A 24,133-nucleotide genomic window follows, 5' to 3' on the forward strand; every position below is an offset into this window, starting at 1 on the left:
AGGCATTTATCTGCTCATTTTGATTGATCGTTGTTCTAGTTAGATGTGAAAAATGCTTTCCTCCATGGTGCCATCAAAGAAGAAGTGTATTGGAGCAACCTCTTGGGTATTGCTCAGGGGGAGGAGGCAAAGGTACAGGTGGTTATTAGGGGAATTTATTTATCTCACAATTACAAGACCCCAAATATATCTTTCAGTGTTGGATTGTTGAGCCAGATTATGCAGAACCCAAGGTAGACTCATTTGGAAGGTATCATTAGAGTGCTACGTTATTTAAAGGGTGCTCCAGGTCAAGGGGTATTGTATAAGAAAGGAGAACTCTCTTTAGAGGGATATACAAATGCTGATTGGGCAGGATCAATCACAGATAAAATATCTACAACTAATTATTGCATGCTCTTGGCAAGGAATGTGATTACTAAAGGGATAGGAAATCCATCATATGGACGCCCAAGATTGCGGAATAAGGGGAGCGAATTTCAAAAATTTTTCTTTCCCTTCAACTAGGAATCGAATTCCCTATTTAGAAAATCATATTTTCAATGATCATTCTTGAACCATAAACTGAACCAGATCTGAACCAAAAGGAGGAGAGAGAGATAATACCTGATACAAAGAAACAATATCTCTCAATGGAGGTGTTCACGCCCAAGGTAGAAACCAAAATCTGCTCCCACTGAAGATGGCGCAGTGCAAGGTGGAGCAGAATCAGCAGTGTCCTTCCTAAGAACTTGATTCTTCCTAAGAATCACCTGAACGGCTTGTGAATACAACTCCTACCAATCTTTTCTCCAAAAGATTGGAATCAAGATCCAATCTTGATTTCTCCCAAGGAATGGAGATCGAACTGCAATAGGCGGCGGCTGCAGGAAGGAGGCGGCTAGAAAGAATTTCCAGGGTGCAGAATTCTTTCCTCTGTGATCTCAGCTCTGAAGACAAGACTTGAGTCTGTTGTGTCTAAAGGCCACCGCCCCCTCTTCCTTTTATAGACTTAAAGGGATCAGCTCCAAATCCCATTAGGAGTTGCTAACCCAAATCATATCTGGATTAAAGTCCCTTTAAGATAAGGGACAATCCTTAACTTATCTGTAGATTAGATCAGCCAGCTCCTAATCTAATTAGGAAGTTTCCAAATCTAAATCTCATTTAGATCCTGGACTCTCTGAGTGGATAGGGTGTGGGCCCAATCCAATCAGCTGATCTTATCTCAGAATCCGCCCCTTAAAGACTAATCAAATTAGCCTAGTTCGAAATGGGCTTAAGGCCCATTTAGGGTTATGTATTCATTAAGCCTTCCAAACTGCTGCCCAGTTGGGCTTCCTTGTATGGCGCGGGACCCAAACATTGATCTCCACATCAGCCACATGGGTTCAGACCAGCCTTTGTTACAAAGACTGGCCGAATATACTGTTATGGACAATGCACCCCCTGAAAACCCATCAGATGGGCTCTATGGGCCCAACAATTACCCTAAGTGGTCTCGGGCCAAGCCACCTTGTAACACCCAGGGACTGTGGGCAGATGCAAGATTAGCCCATCAGGTATTATCCTCAATGGCCTTACACTTAACCTCTCAGCCCATAATGATCATACACTGCCCGACATGAGAGGACCTCTCCCTCGGCTGCAAGGAACAGTGTTGCACTCTCTCATATATGGATCCCGGGAATTAAAACCTACTTGCAAACATTTTGAAACCATAATATATATAATTTTATATCTCATATAAAATATATTTTGCAAAACAAATCTCAACGATTGAAATCGGTTGCCGACAGTCTTGGTTTCCATCAGTGAGAGTGCATCCCCGATCATTACCTTTGTCCGACAAAGGGGCTGATCCTGTCACTATGATCACCCACTTAGATGAATTCTCAGACTGTCCCAACATACCCAAGTTTTGACCCCCGCTAAGCATCTCACTGATTGGTACATCAAAGACAGCCCAATCCGACACCTAGTGCAGTATCATAATCGAGTCTAGGGGTCGGGTGTAACTTTCCAGTTTTGCCCATCAATCTCCAAGGTCCAGGGCAATATTGAAAATCTGGTCCAGTTCAAAGATTCAATTAATCCCACACTGTATGTGCCTAGGGTCTCACCCTGGTAGCTGAGACAAGCCACCCCAACCGACTTGGTGGCACTACAGTGTCAGCCTTGTCAGGATAGGTCTCCCCAGACCGACCCACTGGCTGTGAACATTCTAAACTAACACGAGTCTCATTAAGTGTCCAGTTTAAGGGTATTACACAGAAACATACCAAGGGAACATGAATCAAATATGCACTTTTATTCATTTACAATAAATTCATAAAGTACATCATTTTGATTGAAGCTAAGGGCATACAAAATTGTCTAACAGCTCCCACTTGCACATAGGTCCAATCAAGTACTAGCCGGAGTCCCATGCTTTCCACGTGTTTCTCAAACACTTTCTATGATAGTGGCTTTGTCAATGGGTCTGCTACATTTTCCGCTAACGCTACCTTCTGAATCAGGACGTCCCCTCTACCAACAATCTCCCTCAGTACATGGTACTTCCTCTCGATGTGCTTCGACTTCGAGTGGGCTCGTGGCTCCTTAGCCTGAGCAATAGCTCCATTGTTGTCACACAACAATCGGATGGGTGATGTGCTGGATGGAACTACTCCCAACTCGTGAATGAACTTCTTCATCCACACGGCTTCCTTGGTAGCCTCGCTTGCGGCAATGTACTCGGCCTCGGTCGTGGAGTCTGCAGTGGACCCCTGTTTGCTGCTTTTCCAGCAAACAGCACACGATCCTATCGTGACAATATATCCAGATGTAGACTTTCTATCATCTGAATCCGACTGGAAATCGGCATCTGTATACCCTTGAATCTATAGTGAGATACCATCGAATACTAGACAAAACTCTTTTGTCCTTCGAAGGTACTTAAGTATGTCTTTCACAGCAGTCCAATGCTCCTGCCCTGGGTTGGCCTGAAATCTGCTTACTACACTCACCGCCTGAGCAATGTCAGGGCGAATGCACAGCATGGCATACATGATGCTCCCTACTGCAGAGGCATAGGGAACGTCTTTCTTGGAGAGAGTGACTCCGTGCCTGAAAGGAACATTTCCTTTCTTGGAGTTTTCCATGTTGTATCTTTTGACTATTTTGTCAATGTAGGTAGATTGGGATAATCCTATTATCCGCTTCGATCTATCTCTATAGAGTCGAAGACCCAGTATATAGGAGGCCTCTCCAAGGTCTTTCATGGAGAATTGCTGTGAAAGCCATACTTTCACGGTAGTCAACATTCCTACATCATTCCCAATGAGTAGAATGTCATCTACATACAGAACCAAGAAGGTAACCTTATCTCCACTGTACTTCCTGTAAACACAGGGTTCATCCGGATTCTGATCGAAGTCAAACGATTTGACGACAGAGTCAAAACGGATGTTCCAACTTCTAGAAGCTTGCTTAAGTCCATAAATGGATCTATTAAGTTTACATACCATGTTTTCCTGACCCGCAGCTATGAAGCCTTGCGGCTGTTGCATATAGATATCTTCAGTAAGATCTCCATTCAGGAATGCAGTTTTGACATCCATTTTCCAAATCTCATAATCATGGAATGCTGCTACAGCTAGCAGGATCCTAATGGATTTAAGCATGACCACGGGCGAAAAGGTTTCCTCATAATCGATGCCCTCTTTCTGAGTGTACCCTTTCGCCACCAGACGAGCTTTGAAGGTCTCAACCTTACCATCGGGGCCCTTCTTCCTCTTGTAAATCCATTTGCAACCGATTGCTTTTACCCCGGAGGGCGGATCTACTAGAGTCCAGACTCCATTGGGAATCTATGTCCAACATAGCTTCCGCATAAGTCACGGGATCCTCCTCACTAGTCAAGGTTTCCACCAGGTAACTATCCTGGTCATAACCATAACGGACTGGTGGCCTAAATACCCGAGTGGATCTTCTAGGTTGGTCACTACCTGGAACTTGTGGGACATCTCCCACTACTCCTGAGCTCTCCTCATCAAGAACAATTTCCTGACGATGGGTGTCCAGGATATAATCGGTCTCCAAGAACTAGGCATTTCGACTGCAGAACACTTTCTGCTCACTTGGGTCATAGAAAAAGTAACCTACAGAGCCTTTTGGGTAGCCTACAAATAGGCAACGGCTGGTCTTGGATTTCAACTTGTCCGCACTCGTTCTTTTAACATCTCTAATGCGTAACCCCAAAAGGATGTGGGCAACTCTGAGTGTATGAGAAGTGACCAGACCATATCCAATAAGGTCCTATTCCTCCTCTCTGAAACACCGTTAAGTTGTGGTGTGGCAGGAGGAGCTAATTGTGATACTATCCCATTGTCCTTTAAGTAGTCCCTGAACTCGTCAGAGAGATACTCGCCATCTCGATCAGATCGAAGGGCTTTAATTTCTCTCCCCAACTGTTTCTCGACCTCTTGTCTAAACTCTTTGAACTTTTCAAAGGATTTAAACTTATGTCTCATCAGGTACACGTAACCATATCGTGAGAAATCATCTGTGAAGGTGATGAAATACACGTATTGATTCCGTGTCCTAACACTCAGGGGACCACATACATCAGTATGTATTAGGTCAAGTGTGCCTGTACATCTTTCAGGCTTATCGTTAAATGGCCGTTTCGTCATCTTGCCTTGTAGGCAAGGCTCACAGGTGGGAAGATCTTCTACAGTTAGAAAATCCAAAGGACCATCCTTTACCAACCTTGTGATTCGGTCAACACCGATGTGGCCAAGTCGGTAATGCCACAGACACGTGGGATTAACTGTATCACGGGCTCTCCTTGGGATTTCAGCCGACGTAGTTTCGGTTATGTTAGTTTCTAGAGAAGGATGTAGAACATAGAGACCGTTCTCCAGTTCCCCGTATGCGATGAATCTGTTATTTCTTTTAATAGTAATCGTATTACTAAAGAAGACAGAATAACCATCTGCACACAGTTTTGAAACAGAAATCAAATTTCTTCTTAAATTTTGTACATAAAGACAATCTTTGAGTACAATCTTTCCTTCTCTAAAAATTAACTCCACGATTCCTATTGTCGCGGCTACAACAGTTGCAGTAGTCCCCAAGTAGAGAGTGACTTCTCCTTCACTCAGCCTTCTGCTTACCTTGAACCCCTGCAATGAGTTACATGCATGAGTTGAAGTCCCGGAGTCAATACACCAGGACGCAGAAGCTACCAATAAATTGGTTTCTATAACACAAGTTTCGAAATTACCTTTCTTGCAAGCTGACATTCAGCTTGTTCATGTTATAGTTCATGATGAACGGATTAAAGGAAGGAGGCAAAGAATTAAGGATAGCATCTATCTGGGTTGCGAGGTCCAGCCCGGATCCAAGAGCATCCAGTTCGTTGATGTAACCCATCATCCGAAGACAATGGTCGTGAACTTGTTGGCCCTTGGACATTTGAGTGGTCATGAACTGTTTCAAGACCTTTTGCCGAGTAGAACAATTATGCTCTTCATACATCGTCCTCAAGTTGTCCAATATGTCCTTGGCAAGTTCGATCTGATCGAACTGCCTCTGTATTGGGTTGTCCAAAGAGGCGATGATGTAACACCGGGCCAAGGAGTTTTTCTCCTCCCATTCCTGATAGCCTCTCCTTCAGGCCTCAGAAGCCCTGTCTCCCGGACGCTCCGGGGCAGGATTCTTTGCCACTTTGTCCAGCTTTTCTGAAGCTAGGACCAGCATAAGGTTCCTGTACCAGTCGGCGTAGTTTGGACCCTTAAGCTTGTTCCACACCTTTAACTTTGATGTACTTCTACCAAAATCTATAACCTGACCAACCTAACTCATAAAATCCTCCCAATCATTATTTAACACTGTCCAAAAAGGAAGGTTAGTATAGTTGCATGTTCTCAAATCTACCTCCCCTAAATCTCTCTACGCCAATAGTATTGAACAATAATTTGAGGTCAATCTAGACAATGTTAAGAGTGTTGTCCCCTGATAATAATCTTTCCAATCCAAAGGAAAACCTATCTAATTTATAGCACATAGGTTTCTCTTAAAAATTGGCTCAAAGAAATTCATGAGGGTAGCTTAGTATATCTGACCACAATAAGATCTCATTCCAAGACTCACAGGCCCCTACTGATGTACAAATTCCTCACTTCTTTCCCTAGATGACGTTGTCTCATAAACATTTGCTAATACCAAATAAAAGTTGTCTTCCTTACACTTCAACTTCAAGGGCACTATTTTTTGTCCTATTAGTTCCTCAAGATAACAACCCATATTCCATGCTGTAAATATTCCACCAAATGTCCACATGTGGGAGAATAAGCCCAACTAAACCCTTCACCTCCCAAAAGGCAAAAACTTATGATTTAACAAGCAGTAACATCTTGTAGTGTAAACGTTCCACCAAATGTCCACATGTTGGAAATGAAATTTATACTAGAAGGAAGTGACCAACATAATTGACACACATTATCAGGGTATTGCACAACACCTGTCATCTTAGACATAAATTAAATAGGAAGAATCAATAAGGCCTTGGTTCTGGTTATTTTCTATAATCAACCAGTAACAATTCAGTGTCAATAAACTAAATGGGAAGACTCAATTCAGTGTCAATAAGCAACCTAGATATTATGACCTAAAAAGGATAGATTGAAAGAACTTACATTTTAAAACTCACCGTTTGGCTAAAGGTAATCTATGTTTCAAAAGTTGATCACTTCTTCCATGCTTTATAATATAATTACCCTTAAACTATTGATAAAAATTATCATCTTAGTTAACCTTAATCTAATAATGTAAGAGAAGTTGCGTAAATGTGCTTCATTGGTTTATAATAACCGTCTAAGAAGGACCAATTATGCATAGTAAGAGAATAATAAGGTGAGAGAAACTCCTAGTAATTAATCAATAACAAGCCAATAGAAAATCCCATTATAGAAAAACTAAAAACATGAATAGATTGAAAATTTTACATATTAATATCTTATCATTGAACACAGAATTCAACTACATGAATTATGACAACTATTGACAATTCAATAGGACGAATTAATTAACTTTTTTATGGGTGATGAAATTATCATCCAATATCATATTTTAAAGTCAAATAAAAGCCAGAAATGCAAAAAGAAACAACGAGAGAAAGATAAGCACCTTGAAAAGGTCAATGTTGCTAGGGATCCCTTTGAGTGTTGCAGCATCTATTGTTGCTTGTGTTTTCTCAATTACCTTACTTTTCTCTTTGCAAATTACTGCTGCCCTTTCTACGAGGCATGAATCAGACACAACAAGATTTTTACTCAAAATCAGGCCTTGTCTTACTGAAGAGTTTTTCCAGAAAGTAACTGATGCATTAGTTGCCCAAGATTGAGATCTCATCCACTTCCGCAAGAACACACTTCCATCTATGTCAAAGACATGAATATTGCTTCCAGAAACTTCATCTGAAGGTCTTTTTCCTTGAGCAGTTACATAGTCTGCCTCTGCAAATTTTGTAACCAATGGCCCACCCCAAAAGTTTACAGCTAAAGCCTGGTAAACTACATCACCATAAGGTGCATTTCTCAAGTATGCAAATTGAACAAGCTTAGCAGGATCCTCTGATAACTTCCGAATAAACTGAAGGGCCTGCAGTCTGGCAATACTGTTAATAGCACTAGTTGTAGCTCTTGTATTCCCTTTCTGAGCGCCATATACATGACATGTTAATTGATCATCATTCCCTGGTCCATATTCACTAATAAATTCATACAAAGAAATAACTTCACTTATAAAAGCATGCCATACATCTCGTCTCATCTCACCACCAAAGTCAACAAACTCCAGCACCCAGGTTTCAGATCTGTTGAGAAGATAAATGTTAGAGCACATGATAATCTAAGATAACACAGATGAGAAAACAATTCAAGTGAAACACAAACAGGGACCATTGGACATGGGGACAACCAGGTCCACAATCTTACTTCAGTGGCAGCGACCAGCTGAAGATCAAGTCAGGCTGAATTTTGATGGTTGTAGTTTAGGTAACTCTTTCCCATCAGTTATTGGGCGAGACTTCAGAGATGGTAATGACACTCCCAGTCATTTACTCAGGACCTATTAGGAATGGGGACTTACAAGGGTTAAGCTGTTAGTTGTTTTCATAATTGAAGAATGTCTCCATCAGTGTAGGGAAAGGAACCTTGGTGTTATTTTTTCTCTTGTGCTTAGAGAAGCAAACTATGCTGCAGATTGGATTGATAATGGGGATCACTCTTCCACCAGCAGTAGTTCTTCTCATTTGCAAAATTAGTTTTTTTTTTCTTTTATTTGTTTTTCTGATTCCTGGGGGAAAGCTACCCCGTGTTGTGTAGCTCATCCTCATTTCTTATAAAAGTAAAATAAAATAAAATAAAATAAAAACTGATTAAGAGGTAGAAGAGATGAATGGGGTGGCATAGACATGTCATCATCATCTAGCCTTATCCCAACTATACAGGGCCAGCTACATGAATACTGTTTCACTATTCTGTTCTGTTCAGTGCCATATCCTTAGTTAATTATGGGAACTTAAATCATCTTATTACTTCCACCTAAGTCCTTTTCAGTCTGCCCTTATCTCTTCTAGCCCTTCTCTCATTTTATCACCTGTTAGAGCTAATCATGGCTTCCTTCATATGACTTCATTCTTAACCCTGTTCTTTCTAGTTTTACCACTCGCCCATCTAAGCATTTGCATTTCTGTCACACTTATCTTTGAGGACATGCTGTTTCTTAACTGTCCAACATTCTGCCCCATACAACATGGCTGGACTTACAACTGTTTAATAGAACATTCCGTTTAGTTGAATGGCAGTATAGATACATAATGAGGGAAACCAGAAGCTTGGTAAGGAAATGGCAACTAACTTTTCTTGGGTTCAAATAGCTGCTAACTGCTTGGTGAAAGGGCTGGTCAAGCAAGGAGTCAATGGGGGTCAGTTGCAAGGACAAGTAATGTGGACATTTAAAAAGGATAGAAACTTAGGAGGCAGATTCTAACCTAAATTAAGGTATGCCTGGTATGCAGATTTGTAAATCACTTTTTCAACTATTCTTACTAACAAGATTAACATTTTCTGATTAAAATAAAAATTCTGTGAGTGAGGAGTCATAGAAAAAACCTTCAATATAAAATATCTATTCTTGCAGCAATATTGCAATACTCAAAATCTTTTTTATGGTGAAAAAATCATAAAAGAAAAATTTATTAAAAGAAAAGACTAAGTATAAGGAAGGTGACCAGTAATCACCCAAGAGAGAAAAAGAAAAAAAAAAGACCTCCTGAAGCAACATCATATCACGACCCAACCGAGCAGGATGCAGACACCAAGTTGCGATCCAAAGAAAATAAAACTAACAAACAACAATAAAATACACTACATCCCACAATCAATCTTTACAACAATAAAACTCAAGCAAAACCAACCTACTAAACAGAAACAAAAACAGGAAAAGACCCCAAACAAGTGCCTCCCATCCAACATCCTGAAAGGAACAAAACAAACAGCAAATCTCTCCACTTCTTTTGGACTTTGCTGTATTCCATCAAATTACTATTCGGTCCAATTCGAAATAGGACTCCTTTTAATCTAGCAAAGACATTTTACACCACAAGTTGATGCTTTTTTTTTTTACTTTTGATTCTTCTGACTCCTTCTGAAGCTCCAACAGATCCTCAGTCTCCTCAATAATCCTTTCCAATTCCAAAACCATGTTATTATCAAAAAGTTGATCTGCTTCCAAAGCTTCACCTTTTTCGTTGTTGACTCTTGCAATTCCAGCAGATTTCTTTCCATCACTAATGTCTTCAGGCCTTGAAACATTTTCTTCATGGCCAGCATCACTATCCCTTAGAGGTAGTAGGTATTTATCTTCCAGTTCTTTACATTACTTCCATTGTCTTACTGCCATTTTCTGTTAACGGTCTGGTACAATATTTCTTTTTCTATGACAGACTTTGGAACAAATTACACTCGTCAGGACTTTTTCACCTCCTCCTACATTATTAACTCCATTTCCTTGTGCCTCTAAATTTTAATCAGTGTATTTTCTAGAATTCTCCCTTCTCAATTTCAGCTTCCTCCAAGCTTCCACTCTGATTCTATCTTCCTTCTGCAAGATATTCTACTTCCCCTCTTGTACTTTCCAAATCCTTCACTGATTCTTGCCTACTAATATTGTCATCCTCTTTGTTCTGCCCACTATTGTTTTCTTCTACATGTCCCAAGAAGGCTCTCATTTTTTTTTCATTAGATTGTTCCACCTCTTGACTTGCTAGGTTCACTGAGAAACTCAGACTTGCCTCTGCTTCATTCCACAATTATTCCAAAGTTCTCCAGTTTTATATTATCTGTTCCAGAAGCTCCTCCTTTCCAAGATCTTTCATCGCTGATCTTCACTTTCCTTCTCCAATGAAGTCTTCAATTAGCTCATTCACTCCCCAATGCTGGTTTAACTACCTCCACTTTCTCCTTCATCAGGCCTTTGGTCTTTTTTATATGTGTATCAAGTGATGAAGTTCATTTAGTGAAAGTTAAATTATAAAACTTTCTATTATTCAATATTGTTAAACTTAAAGAATTATAAAAGAAAATATTATTTTATGAATTAACTAAAAATCGTATTTATAATAAATTAATTACTTAATAAAAATAATAAAATAATAATAATAATACATTAATATTACTGATTTCAAAATCAATACACACATAATAAGAATATATTATTATTTAATAATAATAGTATACTTATAATTATTACTGAATTCATAATTATTAATATATTATTAATCTATTAATAATACTGATTATTATTAAAAAAATGTTAATAGAAAATTTTAATTACTTAAAATTATTTACTGAAATTACCCATTTTAATTCGGATAGATAATTAATTAGTAATTTTAATTTCTTAAAATTATCATTTACTGAATAATTTTAAATACTCTTTGATCAACTACCTTATTTTTGAATAATTGGTTTTTTATGTTCAATAATGTCTTTTGCAAAAATCCAAATAATTTTTTATTTGCAATGCTAACCATTTTATTTTTCTCTTATTCAGTTTTTCAAAATATAAAAAATAAATTAATGTTATTTACCTATTTTTATCAAATTATGCATTTATCAAGTTATTGTCATTGATGATAGTCAACCTTTTGAAAGAGAGGAGTACAAATAATAATTAACGACTTCTAATTAATTAATTTCAGCTATTAATTACTAATAATAATAACTCACTGATAATAATTAATTACTGATAATAATTTCTTATAATAATTACAGCTAATACTTAATTACTGATATTAAATAATTACTGATAATATTTCTCATTACTAATTCCAAATGATAATTAATAACGATTTTCATAATGGTAATTAATAATTCGAAAATAATCATTTTATATTTATATTAACTCGTAATAATTATTTTGAAAATAAATACTTAATGTTAATTATTTATATTAGAATTATTATCAGAAATTATAATTCACACATTTATATGAAATAATTAATTATATTATTATTATTATCAATAATTATAATTAATACTTATATTACTTAATATAATTATATATTTATATTATTATTATCAATAATTATAATTAATTATTACTAATAATAATGATTCCTGATAAATTTTAATTACTGATTATAATTACTTACTGATAATTAATTCCTTAATTATAACAATGATAATTATTACTTCGGAATGTTAATTAATTAATGATAATTAATAAGTATTTTAATAATGTTAATTATTAACCAGTATCAAATCATTTTATATTTATATTAATTCATATTAATTATTTATATAATTGGTGCTACTTATTTACATTGTAATTATAATTAATACTAATATTATTCTCCAATAAATATTTCATTTGATTAAGTTAAATTATAAACTTTCAATTATCCATCATTGTTAAACTAAAAGAAATATAAAAGCAATTATTATTTCAGGAATTAACTAAAAATCATAATTATAACAAATTAATTATTTCATAATAATAATAATAATTTAATATTACTGATTTCAAAATCAATACACACCAGCCAGTCTACGTGCACTGTGGGGAGCTTAGACTTAAAATCCGTAACCATGATGGACCAAAAGAAGCATTGCCACCTAACTTGGAGGTGACTTCCATACTTAGGATGGTCCCATTATTCTCCTTTCTTTCATGTTTCCTCTATCGGATGGGCTTTGGAATCCTGATTAAATTATCATTTGATTGTAGTCATACATGATGATTTGATTGTAGTCATATATTTTCCATCTCTTACTTCAGAGGATGGATACATCTGCAAATGTTGTTTCGCATGGATTGTTTTACTTAGCAGCTCTTTGAATGATTTTCTTCCTTCTTTGCCTCTTTGAATGGATATCATTTAAATGCTTTTTATCCATTCATATGTCCCTAAATATTAAGCAGTATTGGTGATATTGTTGTAAACATCCATCTAATTTTATTATTTTATAAATAGATTAATGATTTCAAAGTAATTGATACTTTTTTGGGGGTGGGTTGCTCAACAGGACATTGATTTTTTATTGTTAAATAGTAAATTTCAAATTAAATGATATTGTAGTTGCCCCTTACTTAATATGGGATTATTGTCTAGATAAAACATGATGTCTCTTAAATCAAATAAATAGACTACCCTAGATGTCTATTATAAATAATTAAAAAATGAAATAATTCAAATTAAATCAAATAATTATTTGCTGAAAATTACTGAATTAAGTAAATAATAATGACAATCAATTATTTATAGAAATCATTAATAATAATAATAATAATCAAGTACTTAATTAAGTAAATAATAAAAAACGAAATAACAATCATCAATTATCATTAATGTTTATTCAAAGCATGCCCCATAATAATTACCGAATACAGTAATTAAACCTTAAATAAGAATCAATATTTATTAACAGTCATTAAAATTGTTAAGCCAAATCCTTAATGTTTTTTCTTAAATGCAAAAATGAATTAACAAGTCTATTATATAATAATTATAGTCAGTTGGAAAAAATATTTTAAGTAAATATTTAAATAGTTGCAAATTTATAATAATAATAATGGTTAAATTAAAGTAATAAACGGTTCAAGTTGAATTTAAAGACCCATATAATTTTATGGGTTTGACAATACAAGGGTCAATTTATGTGGACCCATAGACTGTATGAATGTCTTAAAAAATGGCAGTTTATAAATGGTAATAAAAATAGTAATAAAAATCATTAATGTTTATATATATATATAACTTCATCGTACTTAGTACAGGGTCATTCACTAGTTAGTATATAAACACACTAAATGATTATTTTAGTTTAATAATGTCTATTTTATAATTATAATCTCAAAAAAAAAAAAAAGAATGAACAAAAAAGTATTTTATAGTAGGAAGTAAAAAACCCTTGGCAACTAGGTAAGGCGAGCCTCAAAGGGCAACTTGACAACTATAGTTTTGGCTCCCGGCCCCGTAGTTTGTAAATCAACTTTATTTGGCCCATATATATTAGCTTTTAACATTGGCCCACCTACAGATCGATCCAAGGTTCAATGTATCGATACAATATGCCCGATATGGATACGATATTGGGCAGATCGCATCGTATCATTGGTTGTCCGACACACCTATTTAAAAGTGTTTTCAGGAAACCAATTCTTCTATTGATTAAAGAATATAAAAATATGTATAAAATTTAAATTTTGAAAACAAATTAAAACAATAAAATGTGTGGGGTAAAAAGTATCTATACACCCCTACCAATACATTTGGGTGTATCAATACTTTGCCCAACTCTTCCATGTGCATCTGAGAAACCCTAAAATGTTCATGACCTTTTTTCCATTTTGTTACAGCTTTTTCTGGCCTATAAATCTCAAAAGTTGGGTTGCTACCAGGTATTGCAATTTGAAACTCAAATACCTTTTCCATGTAAACTAAATCCCAGATTGCAGGGATGGATTTGAGGCCCTCTGTTTCAATGAGGATCCACACAAATTGTATCTACTCTCATAATCTATTATGAAAGTCAAATTATTTGAATTTACCACACGCATTACCAATTGCCCTGAATAACTATATACTCCAAGCATGCAATGGGACTCCATAGACATCGATCCAAACATATTTGCTCTTCTCAGCAAGCTTCCCTAACAACAGCATCCATTTTTTGAATCTTACCTCAGGATTTCTTATGACTCCTATGTTCTCTCTTTCCATCACTCTCACCAAATTCCTCTTCCTCCTGAAACCAAAAAGGAACAAAGAAGCACCTAACCTCCTTACTCTAGAAAAGTCAAATCTGCGCAACTCCCTTATAGCCCAACTTTCAACATCGACAATGTCTGCATATGAGTTCAACGAATCTTCCAACCAAACATCAATTGAGAAACTCCAGCTTTTCCTCTACCAAACCTTCCCCGCTCACCACAGCTCCCTTCATCATTGTTCCGATCATGTCGTTCCAATGTGGTCTTCAGCATCTCTAAAGATATACATTAGATGATCAGTTTGATGTGTCCCCTATCAAGAGTGTTCCATAGTGCATCTATTCCCTGTCTCCAAGATTTTGCAATACTCAAAATCTTAAACTCTTCTTTCAATATCTACATATTTTCATGGGGCCTTTTGGCCTTTATTTAGTTTTTTATTCTTCTCTTTATGTAGACAGGGATAAAATTGTAATTTTACACCATTTAAATCTTAATACATCCAGGGGTCTACATACTCATTGTCTCAGCAAAAGTATGTGCTAGACTTACTAGATGAAACAGGAGCCAGTTAAAATTCCCATTGATCCTAATTTGAAGATGACTGACACCCAAGGGGAGTCATTAGATGGCCTTGGGAGGTATAGGTGGTGTGTTGGGAAATTAACCTATCATACTATTACTTATTCGGACATCTCTTTTAGTGCCGAGGTGTAGAGCCAGTTTATGCAAAACCCCATAATTGTTCATTCAGAAGGTGTTGTAACAATGTTGAGGTATCTAAAGGGGGCCCCAAGTTGTGAATTACTTATAAGAAATGGGGAGAGTAAACTCTGGAACACAGCTGCCGATTGGGTAGGATCATCAATGGACAAGAGATCTACCACAAGTTACTATACCTTATGTGGGAACCTCATCACTTCGAAAAGTAAGAAACAGGGTGTGGTAGCTAGAAGCAGAGCTGAAGCAAAATGCAGAACAATGGCACATATAGCTTGTGAATTAATTTAGTTGAAGCATCTCCTGTAGGAGATAGGCATGTCAGCGAGCAAACCTATTACGTTGTTTTGTGATAACCAAGCTGCCACTCATTGCTTCTAATCCAATCTTTCACTAGACAACCAAGCATATAGATGTTGGCTGTCACTTCGTGAGGGAGAAAGTGAGAATTGGTGACATTGTTATGCCATATGTGAAGTCTGAAGACCAACTAGCTGATCCATTCACCAAGAATTTGACTCGAGCTAGGATAGATTATATTTGTAACAAGCTGTAGTTTTATGATATATATGCTCCAGCTTGAAGGGAAGGGTCGACAAGTTAGAAAAGGATGACACTATCTCTCCTGTTTGAACCCTAATTTTCCTTCCATTCTTCTTCTCCTCCTTCATATCTGTTATTTCTCTCTTCTTTCTATTTATTTTTCTCATTCATTAGAAAGAGTAAAAAAGTAATACCAAAAATTTAATAAAAAAATAAACTAAGAATACAAGTCAGAATTTAAACCAACAATAAGGAGTAAAAATGTGGAGCTTATGCACTTGGATCGATATGTTTCCGAAAGACGCTTTCAAATTAAATGAACTGAAAGAAGTCATGCTGGACATGCTATGCCATGATATGGTTGGTACAGAGACAACAAAACACAAATTCACAGAAGCTTACTCACTCGGGACCAGATGAAATAGAGACTGCAGAGTCAAAAAGCCCAGATCCCAAAGGTCCAACTTTTGCTTTCTCTACCCGTGAGCCATGTCTTGTAAGATCCAATCTAATAGCCTCTTTCTGACTCTTCAGGCCAACTGCCTGTCATAAGAACCCAAGTGCTTTAGAGAGAAGTTCATTTTAACCATGCAGTGCAAGAAGGTAACCTCACACCCAACTAAAACTGAAGGTTTTCATTTATTCAACAGAAGAATTTTTAAAATGAATTGTATCACAGCTGTATAATATGCAGAGAGCAAATTCATTTGTGAAATTGCTGTTAATATTTCTTTTCCCTCTCAAAAGTACAGATATTACCAAAGGGCAAAACCAGAATTCTCATAAATAAAATTCTATTATGTTGAAATTATATACCTTGCTTTGTTTTATTTGTTTCTTTAAGTCAAAACCAAAGGACTGTCTCTGCTTTTCACAGGGATGTAATTACCTACTATCCATATGTTTTTTTTTTTTATCAGTAACAGTGAATTTTATTAAAGATTGAGAAATTTCATAGCTAAGGAGCTAAAAAATCTTAACTCCCTAATACATCAATGTATACTCAAACCGTAAATCAATTACAAAACAGCCCAAAAATTAGAGTTTCTTTTCACTCCTTGCCTGGCTAAACCATCTGCCAATGAGTTTGCACTTCTGTTTACCCATGTACACTTCAATGTCCTTAGTCAGCCACTTAAATCTCCTCTTTTCATTGCTGTAGTTCTAGAGCTTGGAGTTGTCCTCTTTTAACCAGTTCACCACAATTTCAGAATCACCTTCTATGATCAATTTATTAATATGCATGTCTTTGACCCTTTGTACCCCTTCAAGAGCTTCTAGTATCTCAGCCCTCAAGGAATCTCCCACCTCAATTGGACCAAAATACATAGTTAACAGATTCCCTTTTTCATCTCTTATCACTCCGACACTCCCCCTATTTTGGAAGGCCCTGGATTACCCAAACTATTGCCATCAAAGTTCAGTTTGAGAAAGCCGCAAGGTGGAGGGGTCCAACAAGAGCTCGATGCTTTCTTAGCTGAAGCTGATTTTGCAATTTCCTTCCAATTCCATAACATCTCATCAACTAAGAAATCTGCAAACAATTCCAAAGTTTTCAATCAATGTATCACCCTAATGTGAATAATCTCCAATATTACTTCCAAGTTTCTCTCTTTATCTAAAAAAGTCCGTGAATTTCTCTCTTCCCAAACAGTCCAGCATACTGCAGCCCTAACACATCTCCACCTGATCTTGGCCCTTTTTGTTGAGCAATTGAGCATGGAAATGAATAAGCTTTGCACATTCAAATGGGGAGTCCACCTGCACCCAAACAAAGAAGTAAACCATTCCCAAATAGCTTTAGCAAACTGACAGGAGATTAGTAGATGGTATCCAGACTCACCATCAGAATTACAGAGGACACACCAATGAGGAGACAAATAGCTATCAGGTATTTTCCTTTGAAGTAAATCTCCTGTATTAACTCTTTCCAGAAAGGCTTCCCAACAGAAACTCCCAACCTTCGGAGGTACAGGTTGACACCACACCTCTTTAACAGGGAAGGACAGTCCAACAAAAGAAGGTTGCATTAGGGCCTTAAAGAAAGAAGCACAAGTGTAGGAACCCGAGGGAGTGAGTGTCCAAATTCTATTGTCTGCCTTTGTTGGCTCTAGGAAGATCCCTTCAAGGATGGATAATAAGGCTGAAATACAGTCTAACTCTGTGTCCCTGATATCTCTTCTCAAACCTAGCTTCCAACGGAATCGAGACGGTGAGTTAAAAGGTACAGGAAGGAGGAAATTGATTCATTTTTAAGGGTAGAGATAGCAAAAAGAGTTGGAAATTGATCTTTCAGAGGGGAATCCCCAACCCAAACATGTTCCCAGAATTTAATTAGGTTGCCTAAGTGTAAGCCATACTTGATCCATGGAGAGAACACACGCAAAATAGCTTGAATAGCTTTCCAGGGAGATGCTCTTGTAGTCCTTGCTAGAATCTCAGAGTCTCATCCATTGTCTACCACCCCATGAATACGTCCCACTATCTTAACCCAAAGTTTTTCTTCCTCCAATGAAATTCTCCAAAGCCATTTCCCTAGTAATGCTAGGTTCCTACTCCTTATGTTCCCAATTTCCAAACCTCCCTCCTTCTTACTCCTACACACCACTTCCCACCTAACCCTATGGTCCTTCTCCTCCCCCGACTCCTAGAGAAAATCACTCATAAGTTTTTCCAACCTACAAGCCACCCTAACCGGAATCCTAAAGACTGACAAAAAATATACAGGAATGTTAGCTAGTGTAGACCTAATTAGTGTGATTCTCCCTCCAATAGACAAATAGTTTTTCTTCCAATTGGCAAGTCTCTTTTCAAACCTCTCCACAACTGGAACCCAAAATTCATCTTTCTAAGGATTATCTCCCAATAGCAAACCAAGGTAGTTTAAGCACCAATTAGATACTACACACTAACACACCCCAAAATGTCTACACACTCACATACCTCCCCTTCCCCCATATTGACTTTAAGGTAGGACATTTGCTTAAAAAGTTGTATAGTGAGTGTCAAGTTTCTATCCTATTGAGATCCCCTCCTTCACAAAAAAGAATCGTGTCATCTGCAAATTGCAAGTGTGTGATTGGTATGTTCTCTCTTCCAACTCTCCAACCCCTTATTAAATCCCTAGAATTTTCTTTGGAGATTAGTCTCCCTAGCAATTTTGCGACCAATGTAACCAGAAAAGGGGAGAGGGGATCTCCTTGTCTAATCCCTGTCAAAGACGGAAAATAGTCCATCATTGTCCCATTCACCAAGATGGGGTAATGGCAATTCCTAATGCAGTCCATCACCCATTTGCACCATTTATCTCCAAACCCAAAATTGATCATTACCGCCACCAAGAAAGACCAATCAACCAAGTCATAAGCATTTTCCAAGTCTAATTTGCAAACCATCCCTTTTTTCCTGGATCTCTTGAAGTTCTCCAGACTCTCATTTGCTATAAGTATTGGATCTGTTATCTGCCTCCCCTTCACAAAATCTCCTTGGTTATTTGCTATGATTTCTAGGAGCACCTTCCTAATTCTAATGGACAACACCTTAGTGATGATCTTATATAGGTTGTTAACTAAGCTAATCGGCCTGTAGTCCTTCAGATGGTTTGCATCACATTTCTTGGGTACCAAGGCAATGAAAGTGGAATTTAGCCCAAGCTTAATCACTCCTCTAGTATGGAATTCATCACATACCAGCCTTAGGTCCTCTTTTAGTATCTCCCAACAATTTTGATAAAAAGACATCATAAAACCATCTAGACCCGGTGCCTTTGATCTATCCATAGAGAATACTGCCTCCTTTATCTCCTCCAATTCAAATTTCTTTTCCAGTGACTCCCTATCTTCTAGCTTCAGTGTTGGCCATTCCAACCCCTCGAGCCACACCCTATTATTTTGGGGCCTTCTAAATATAGACCTAAAAAGATCTGCAAATGCCCCTGCGATCTCTCTTTGATTGAAAATTGTTGTCCCTTCAATCTCCAAACTTGAAATAATGTTTCTTCTCCTTCCTCCACTTGCCACAGCATGAAAAAACTTGGTATTCCTATCCCCCTCTTTCAACCATTTGCATCTTGACTTTTGCTTCCAATTTATTTCCTCCTGAATAAGATAGTCCTCTAACTGTTTGTGCAATTTCCATTTTTGTTCCTTATCCTCTTCTGTTAGGCAACTCCTCCCTTCTTTGCTATCCATGACTTCAATTTATGCAATCACATTCTGCTTCCTTTCCTCCAATCTCCCAAACTCTAAATGATTCCATTCCTTGATTCTATCTTTCAAAAATTAGAGTTTTTGGTGAAATCGCATCCCACTCCATTCCATTGTTGGGTTGCTCTCTAATCACCACTCTTTAACTTTCTTAATGAATCTCAGGTGTCCTAACCACATGTTTTCAAATCTAAATGGAGTAGGACCTGCATTTCTCACCTCCTTACAAATTACAATAAGCCAATGATCGGAGGTCACCCTTGGAAGTGCTATAGAGTTCAGATTCCCCCAATGTTCTTCCCAATCATTTGAAAATAAGAATCTGTCCAGCTTAGAACAAATTGGACTAACTTGGAGGTTGGACCAAGTAAAATACCTATGTGACAATGGAATCTCTTTAAGTTCATAGGCATCGATAAACTGATTAAATCTCCTCATACTCGTGGGTCGTGGTTGATCTCTGCCTAGGACTATTTGTTTTTTCCAAGAATCTAATTACATTGAAATCACCTCCCAAGCACCATGGCCCATCCTACTATCCATATGATACCCAAATGGGATTTACTAAAAATAATAATAGCACAATTATTTCAGTCATATTGTCTGAAAATTTCCTCAAAATTTTAATACCAACAATAATACCAACAATTCTCTAGAGCATTGACACTTTTAACATGTTTAATAGTAAATTGTGCTGGAGCAGCCCAGTAATATTCTTCTTTTAACTCAAGCAATGTTTTTTTTTTCTTTTTTCATTCTTGTTGTCTCTAACAGTATAATGAACCAATGGTTGAGATCTTGCTTGAAGGTTTTCTTTCATCCCATTTCACTTTAATTTCTTATCATATTTTGTTTGAAGCTAAACACACTGTTATGAAAATTCAAACCCTACACACACACACACACACAAAGAAACAGAAATAGGGGCAAGAGGATTTTGTTTCTTATGAGGTTCAATTGTTGGTTTTGTTTTTTGTTTTTTGTTTTTATTTTTGTTTGCCTTTATGGTTTTAGATCATGGTGATCATAAAACCGGTATGATCTGAGATTAAGGTAATAATCAATGTTCAGAGAACCAGACCAGGCATAGAACCAAAGGAGGGAGAGGCTCATGGGTCAGAGGTTCAACCAGAGGTCGGATCGTGATGGCATGGCATATACATATATATACTACAGGTCATATAAATACTATACATAATATATTTTATAACTTTTAATATATTTAAATATGGTAGATAGATGGCAAGTTTCTTAATTTTTAAAGCAAATGACTAGGGTTCAAGTCTCTTAATTTACATTTTCTTTAAAATATGTGGGTAATAAAGCAATGTGTACAATAAAGAGTCATTAGTTAACACAATAAAGAAGTGGACTAATGGTAATTAAGCAATATATGGAATTAAGAGGTATTTATCAAAAAAAAATATATGGAAATAAGAGGTCACGGGTTCAAGTATTACTAAAGACATTTTAAAATTTCAATTGTTGAAGGATCCGGGTGGTTTCACAAAACCGGGAATGGTTCACCAGTTTTCCGGTTAAACCGGCCGATCAGCTGGTTACCGGTTATTGATCAAGTGTGGTTATTGGGGCATGACCGAACCAGCCAAGGTCCCAGGTCACAGTTTAACCGGTCCGATTAGCTGGTCTGATCCGGTTTTCTAACCATAGGTAATAATTAATTGTATGATATTAGATCGTGGTAATTGTGTAATTGGTATGGTTTGAGAAAGTACCCAGTTCTAACTGATAAGAGAGCGGTGGTAAAATAGGAGTTGAGTTTTGAGGAGAGAAACCTCAAATCCTTATCAAATAGATGGAGTTAATTTTGTTTTATTCAATAAAGGCATTTGAACCAGACCTGCAAGCACCACTGGCCAATAAAGAAAACAGACAATCAAAAGCAATTGGATAATTCAAAATTTTATTTCCTATGAATTTTCTTCAAACAAGTTTTGATTTATGAATCAAAAACCCCATAAATCAAGCACTAACAGATTCTAGGGCTTTCCTTGAAGAGATGCAGGCTGTCCATACACCTGCCAAAGTGATAGTGTGGCCTGTTGACATTAGTAGGGGTCTGGTATTCAATTACTTAGCAGAAAGCAGAGAAAAATCTTTTCCCCTCCTGCTCTAATGCCAAGTAGTTTTGTGGGATGAATAGAATATAGGGGAAATTCCCAATGAGTACCCTATACTTTGGTCTAGTGCCACTTTGGTCCCCAAACTTTACAATGCGACAACTCAGTGCCAGAACTTCCAAAACATGCCAACATAGTACCTACTGTTAATTATCCATTAAATAGCATGTGAAAGGGCGCAAATGCCCTTTGGGTGTCATCTAATTTTCTTTATCAACCATCCAAATGCCCAAATCTCTGCCCAAAGCAATTTGTCAAAAACCAACCTTCTGGCCAAATACCTTGTGCATTTTCTGGCAACTGCCGACTCTGTGGCTCTCTCCTCAATCCAGGAAAGCCCCTAGCTTTCTTTCGGTTTGGCCATCAGAGCTGATGGTGATGTCCAGAGCCACAGGAACAACAACCATAATGATTCTCACTTGGTTATTCATTCTAATGGTCCAGAACCAGGGGCTTTGATGGTGCAAAACCATCTTACCATAATGTTCATCATCACGGTAAGATGATGAACATTTACCCAATCTCAATGGTTTCTGGTTACTTCTCACGTGATACACATAACTGACAGCTGGTTAGCAGCAGGTACTAAGTTGGCACGTTTTGAAAGTTCGGGTACTGAATTGTCGCGTTTTAAAGTTTGGGGGCCAAAGTGGCACTAGGCCCAAAGTACAGGGTACTAATCGGGAATTTTCCCCAGAATATATTAATTCAGCAAGGAGAAGTAGAAGAGATTGTCCGAGGGTAATCAAGTAGGGATGCTGGCCCCCATCAACTATTAATATAATAATCAGTAGAAAGGAAAAATACCCTTATGCCAAGATACATAAGCAATGCAAAATAGAACAATATAATAATTTTATTAGCATCTTGTATCTCCTCTTCAGAGTGCATATGTGGTTGTGCAGTATGTTACATGGACTTCAAAATTGGTGACATGTCCATGTTGAACACTTCAATTTTAACTTTTTAAGTGGAAATCCCATGTCTGATACTTTCCCAAGTCCTTTTCTGTGTCTTTTATGTAAATATTATTTGTTTTGACGTAAAATACCTTTCTATCAAAACCACAATACCATCATGAAAGCAAAATGTGGTCCACTAAATTATGTTTCTATGATACTTTTGATTGATTCTATGATACAAATTTTCAGTAAACTATTCAGCTAAATGACAGAAAATATACCTCAAAATAAAGTGCTTTATCTGTCAAGGTAAGCTTTCCAGGCCAAGCCATGCTATTCTCCCATTTTAGAACAGGTCGTTTACTGCTAGAACCAATGCATAAGACTTGCTCATCAGAGAGTAGAGATGTTTCTCGAGCCTGATATGATTTCCGCCCATCGTGAACCCTAAATAAAAAAATAAAAAAAAAATCGAGTATAGCATCTAAAATCAAGAAAATTCAGGAATACCCATACAAATTTGACAAATCCTTAACAAAACTTATAGGAGAAAATTCTCTTCAAAAGCAATGGGAGTTGAATATGAAGAGGGAGATCTTCCACGTTATTGTTAGGAGCTTTGCCAGTACTTTCAGAGGATTCAGAAGTAGAAAATGGATATTGATTGCATTGAAACCCAGGGAACATGTGCAAAATCGTATTCCTCATTATTTTCTCCATAAAAATGGATGTAAGCAATATTTTGTAATGGGGAAGAATTGTTTTTCAAGAACAGAATAATGTTCAGCATTTTGCAATTAAGTCATTGGTTCTCCATGATACCCCTCTCATAAATCAAGATGGTGAAAAAACTGTCCTGTTACACACAAATTTTACAAAGCATTAACAAAGTCTGATAAGAGAGAAGTTACTTCAAAAGCAATGGGGGTTGAATATTAAGAGGGAGATCTTCCACATTATTGTGTGATTAGGAGCTTTGTTAGTACTTCAGAGGATTCAAAAGTAGTAAAATGGATATTGATTGCATTAGAACCCAGGAAACATGTGCAAAATCTTATTCCACAGAATTGTCTTTCAATAACTGAATGTTTAGAATTTTGCAATTAAGTCATTGGTTCTCCATGATATCCCTCTCATAAATCAAGATGATGGAAAATCTGTGTCCTGTTAACTTCCAGAGTAAACTTTAAGGGAGGCACTCTTGTTCAAAGAGATGACTGGATACAATTGCAAAACACATCCAATCCTAAATGGAGAATGTATGGTATTCCTCCTGGACCTTATCTGAGAAATGAAGAAGAAACCAGGGGAGATAAAAGGGAGGATAGAAAAGTATTCATCTTGGAGGCAAAAGAAGCCAATAAGGAACGTTTGTATC

At 36.9% G+C, this 24,133-nt stretch overlaps 1 protein-coding gene across 5 annotated transcripts in view; it reads right to left on the reverse strand.

Annotated features, from left to right (window-relative positions):
* The window catches only part of LOC148874101 (chromosome-partitioning protein, putative (DUF639)), a 64,815-nt gene that overhangs the window by 24,203 nt on the left and 16,479 nt on the right, over nt 1–24,133 (reverse strand). For all 5 annotated transcript variants that reach the window (XR_016101792.1, XR_016101946.1, XM_088951334.1 and 2 more), the window contains exons 6-8: nt 23,037–23,202; nt 15,914–16,050; nt 7,153–7,840 (exon numbers count right to left, since the gene is read on the reverse strand). Coding sequence is in view for 3 of the 5 variants with exons in the window: in XM_088951334.1 (XP_088807460.1) it covers nt 7,153–7,840; nt 15,914–16,050; nt 23,037–23,202 (991 nt within the window). In the remaining 2 variants the exon portion in view is untranslated. The remainder of the gene's footprint in view (nt 1–7,152; nt 7,841–15,913; nt 16,051–23,036; nt 23,203–24,133) is intronic.

This window comes from Nelumbo lutea, chromosome 1 (genome assembly GCF_056320005.1).
Source record: "Nelumbo lutea isolate HS-2025 chromosome 1, American lotus-T2T, whole genome shotgun sequence".
Taxonomy (NCBI): domain Eukaryota; kingdom Viridiplantae; phylum Streptophyta; class Magnoliopsida; order Proteales; family Nelumbonaceae; genus Nelumbo; species Nelumbo lutea.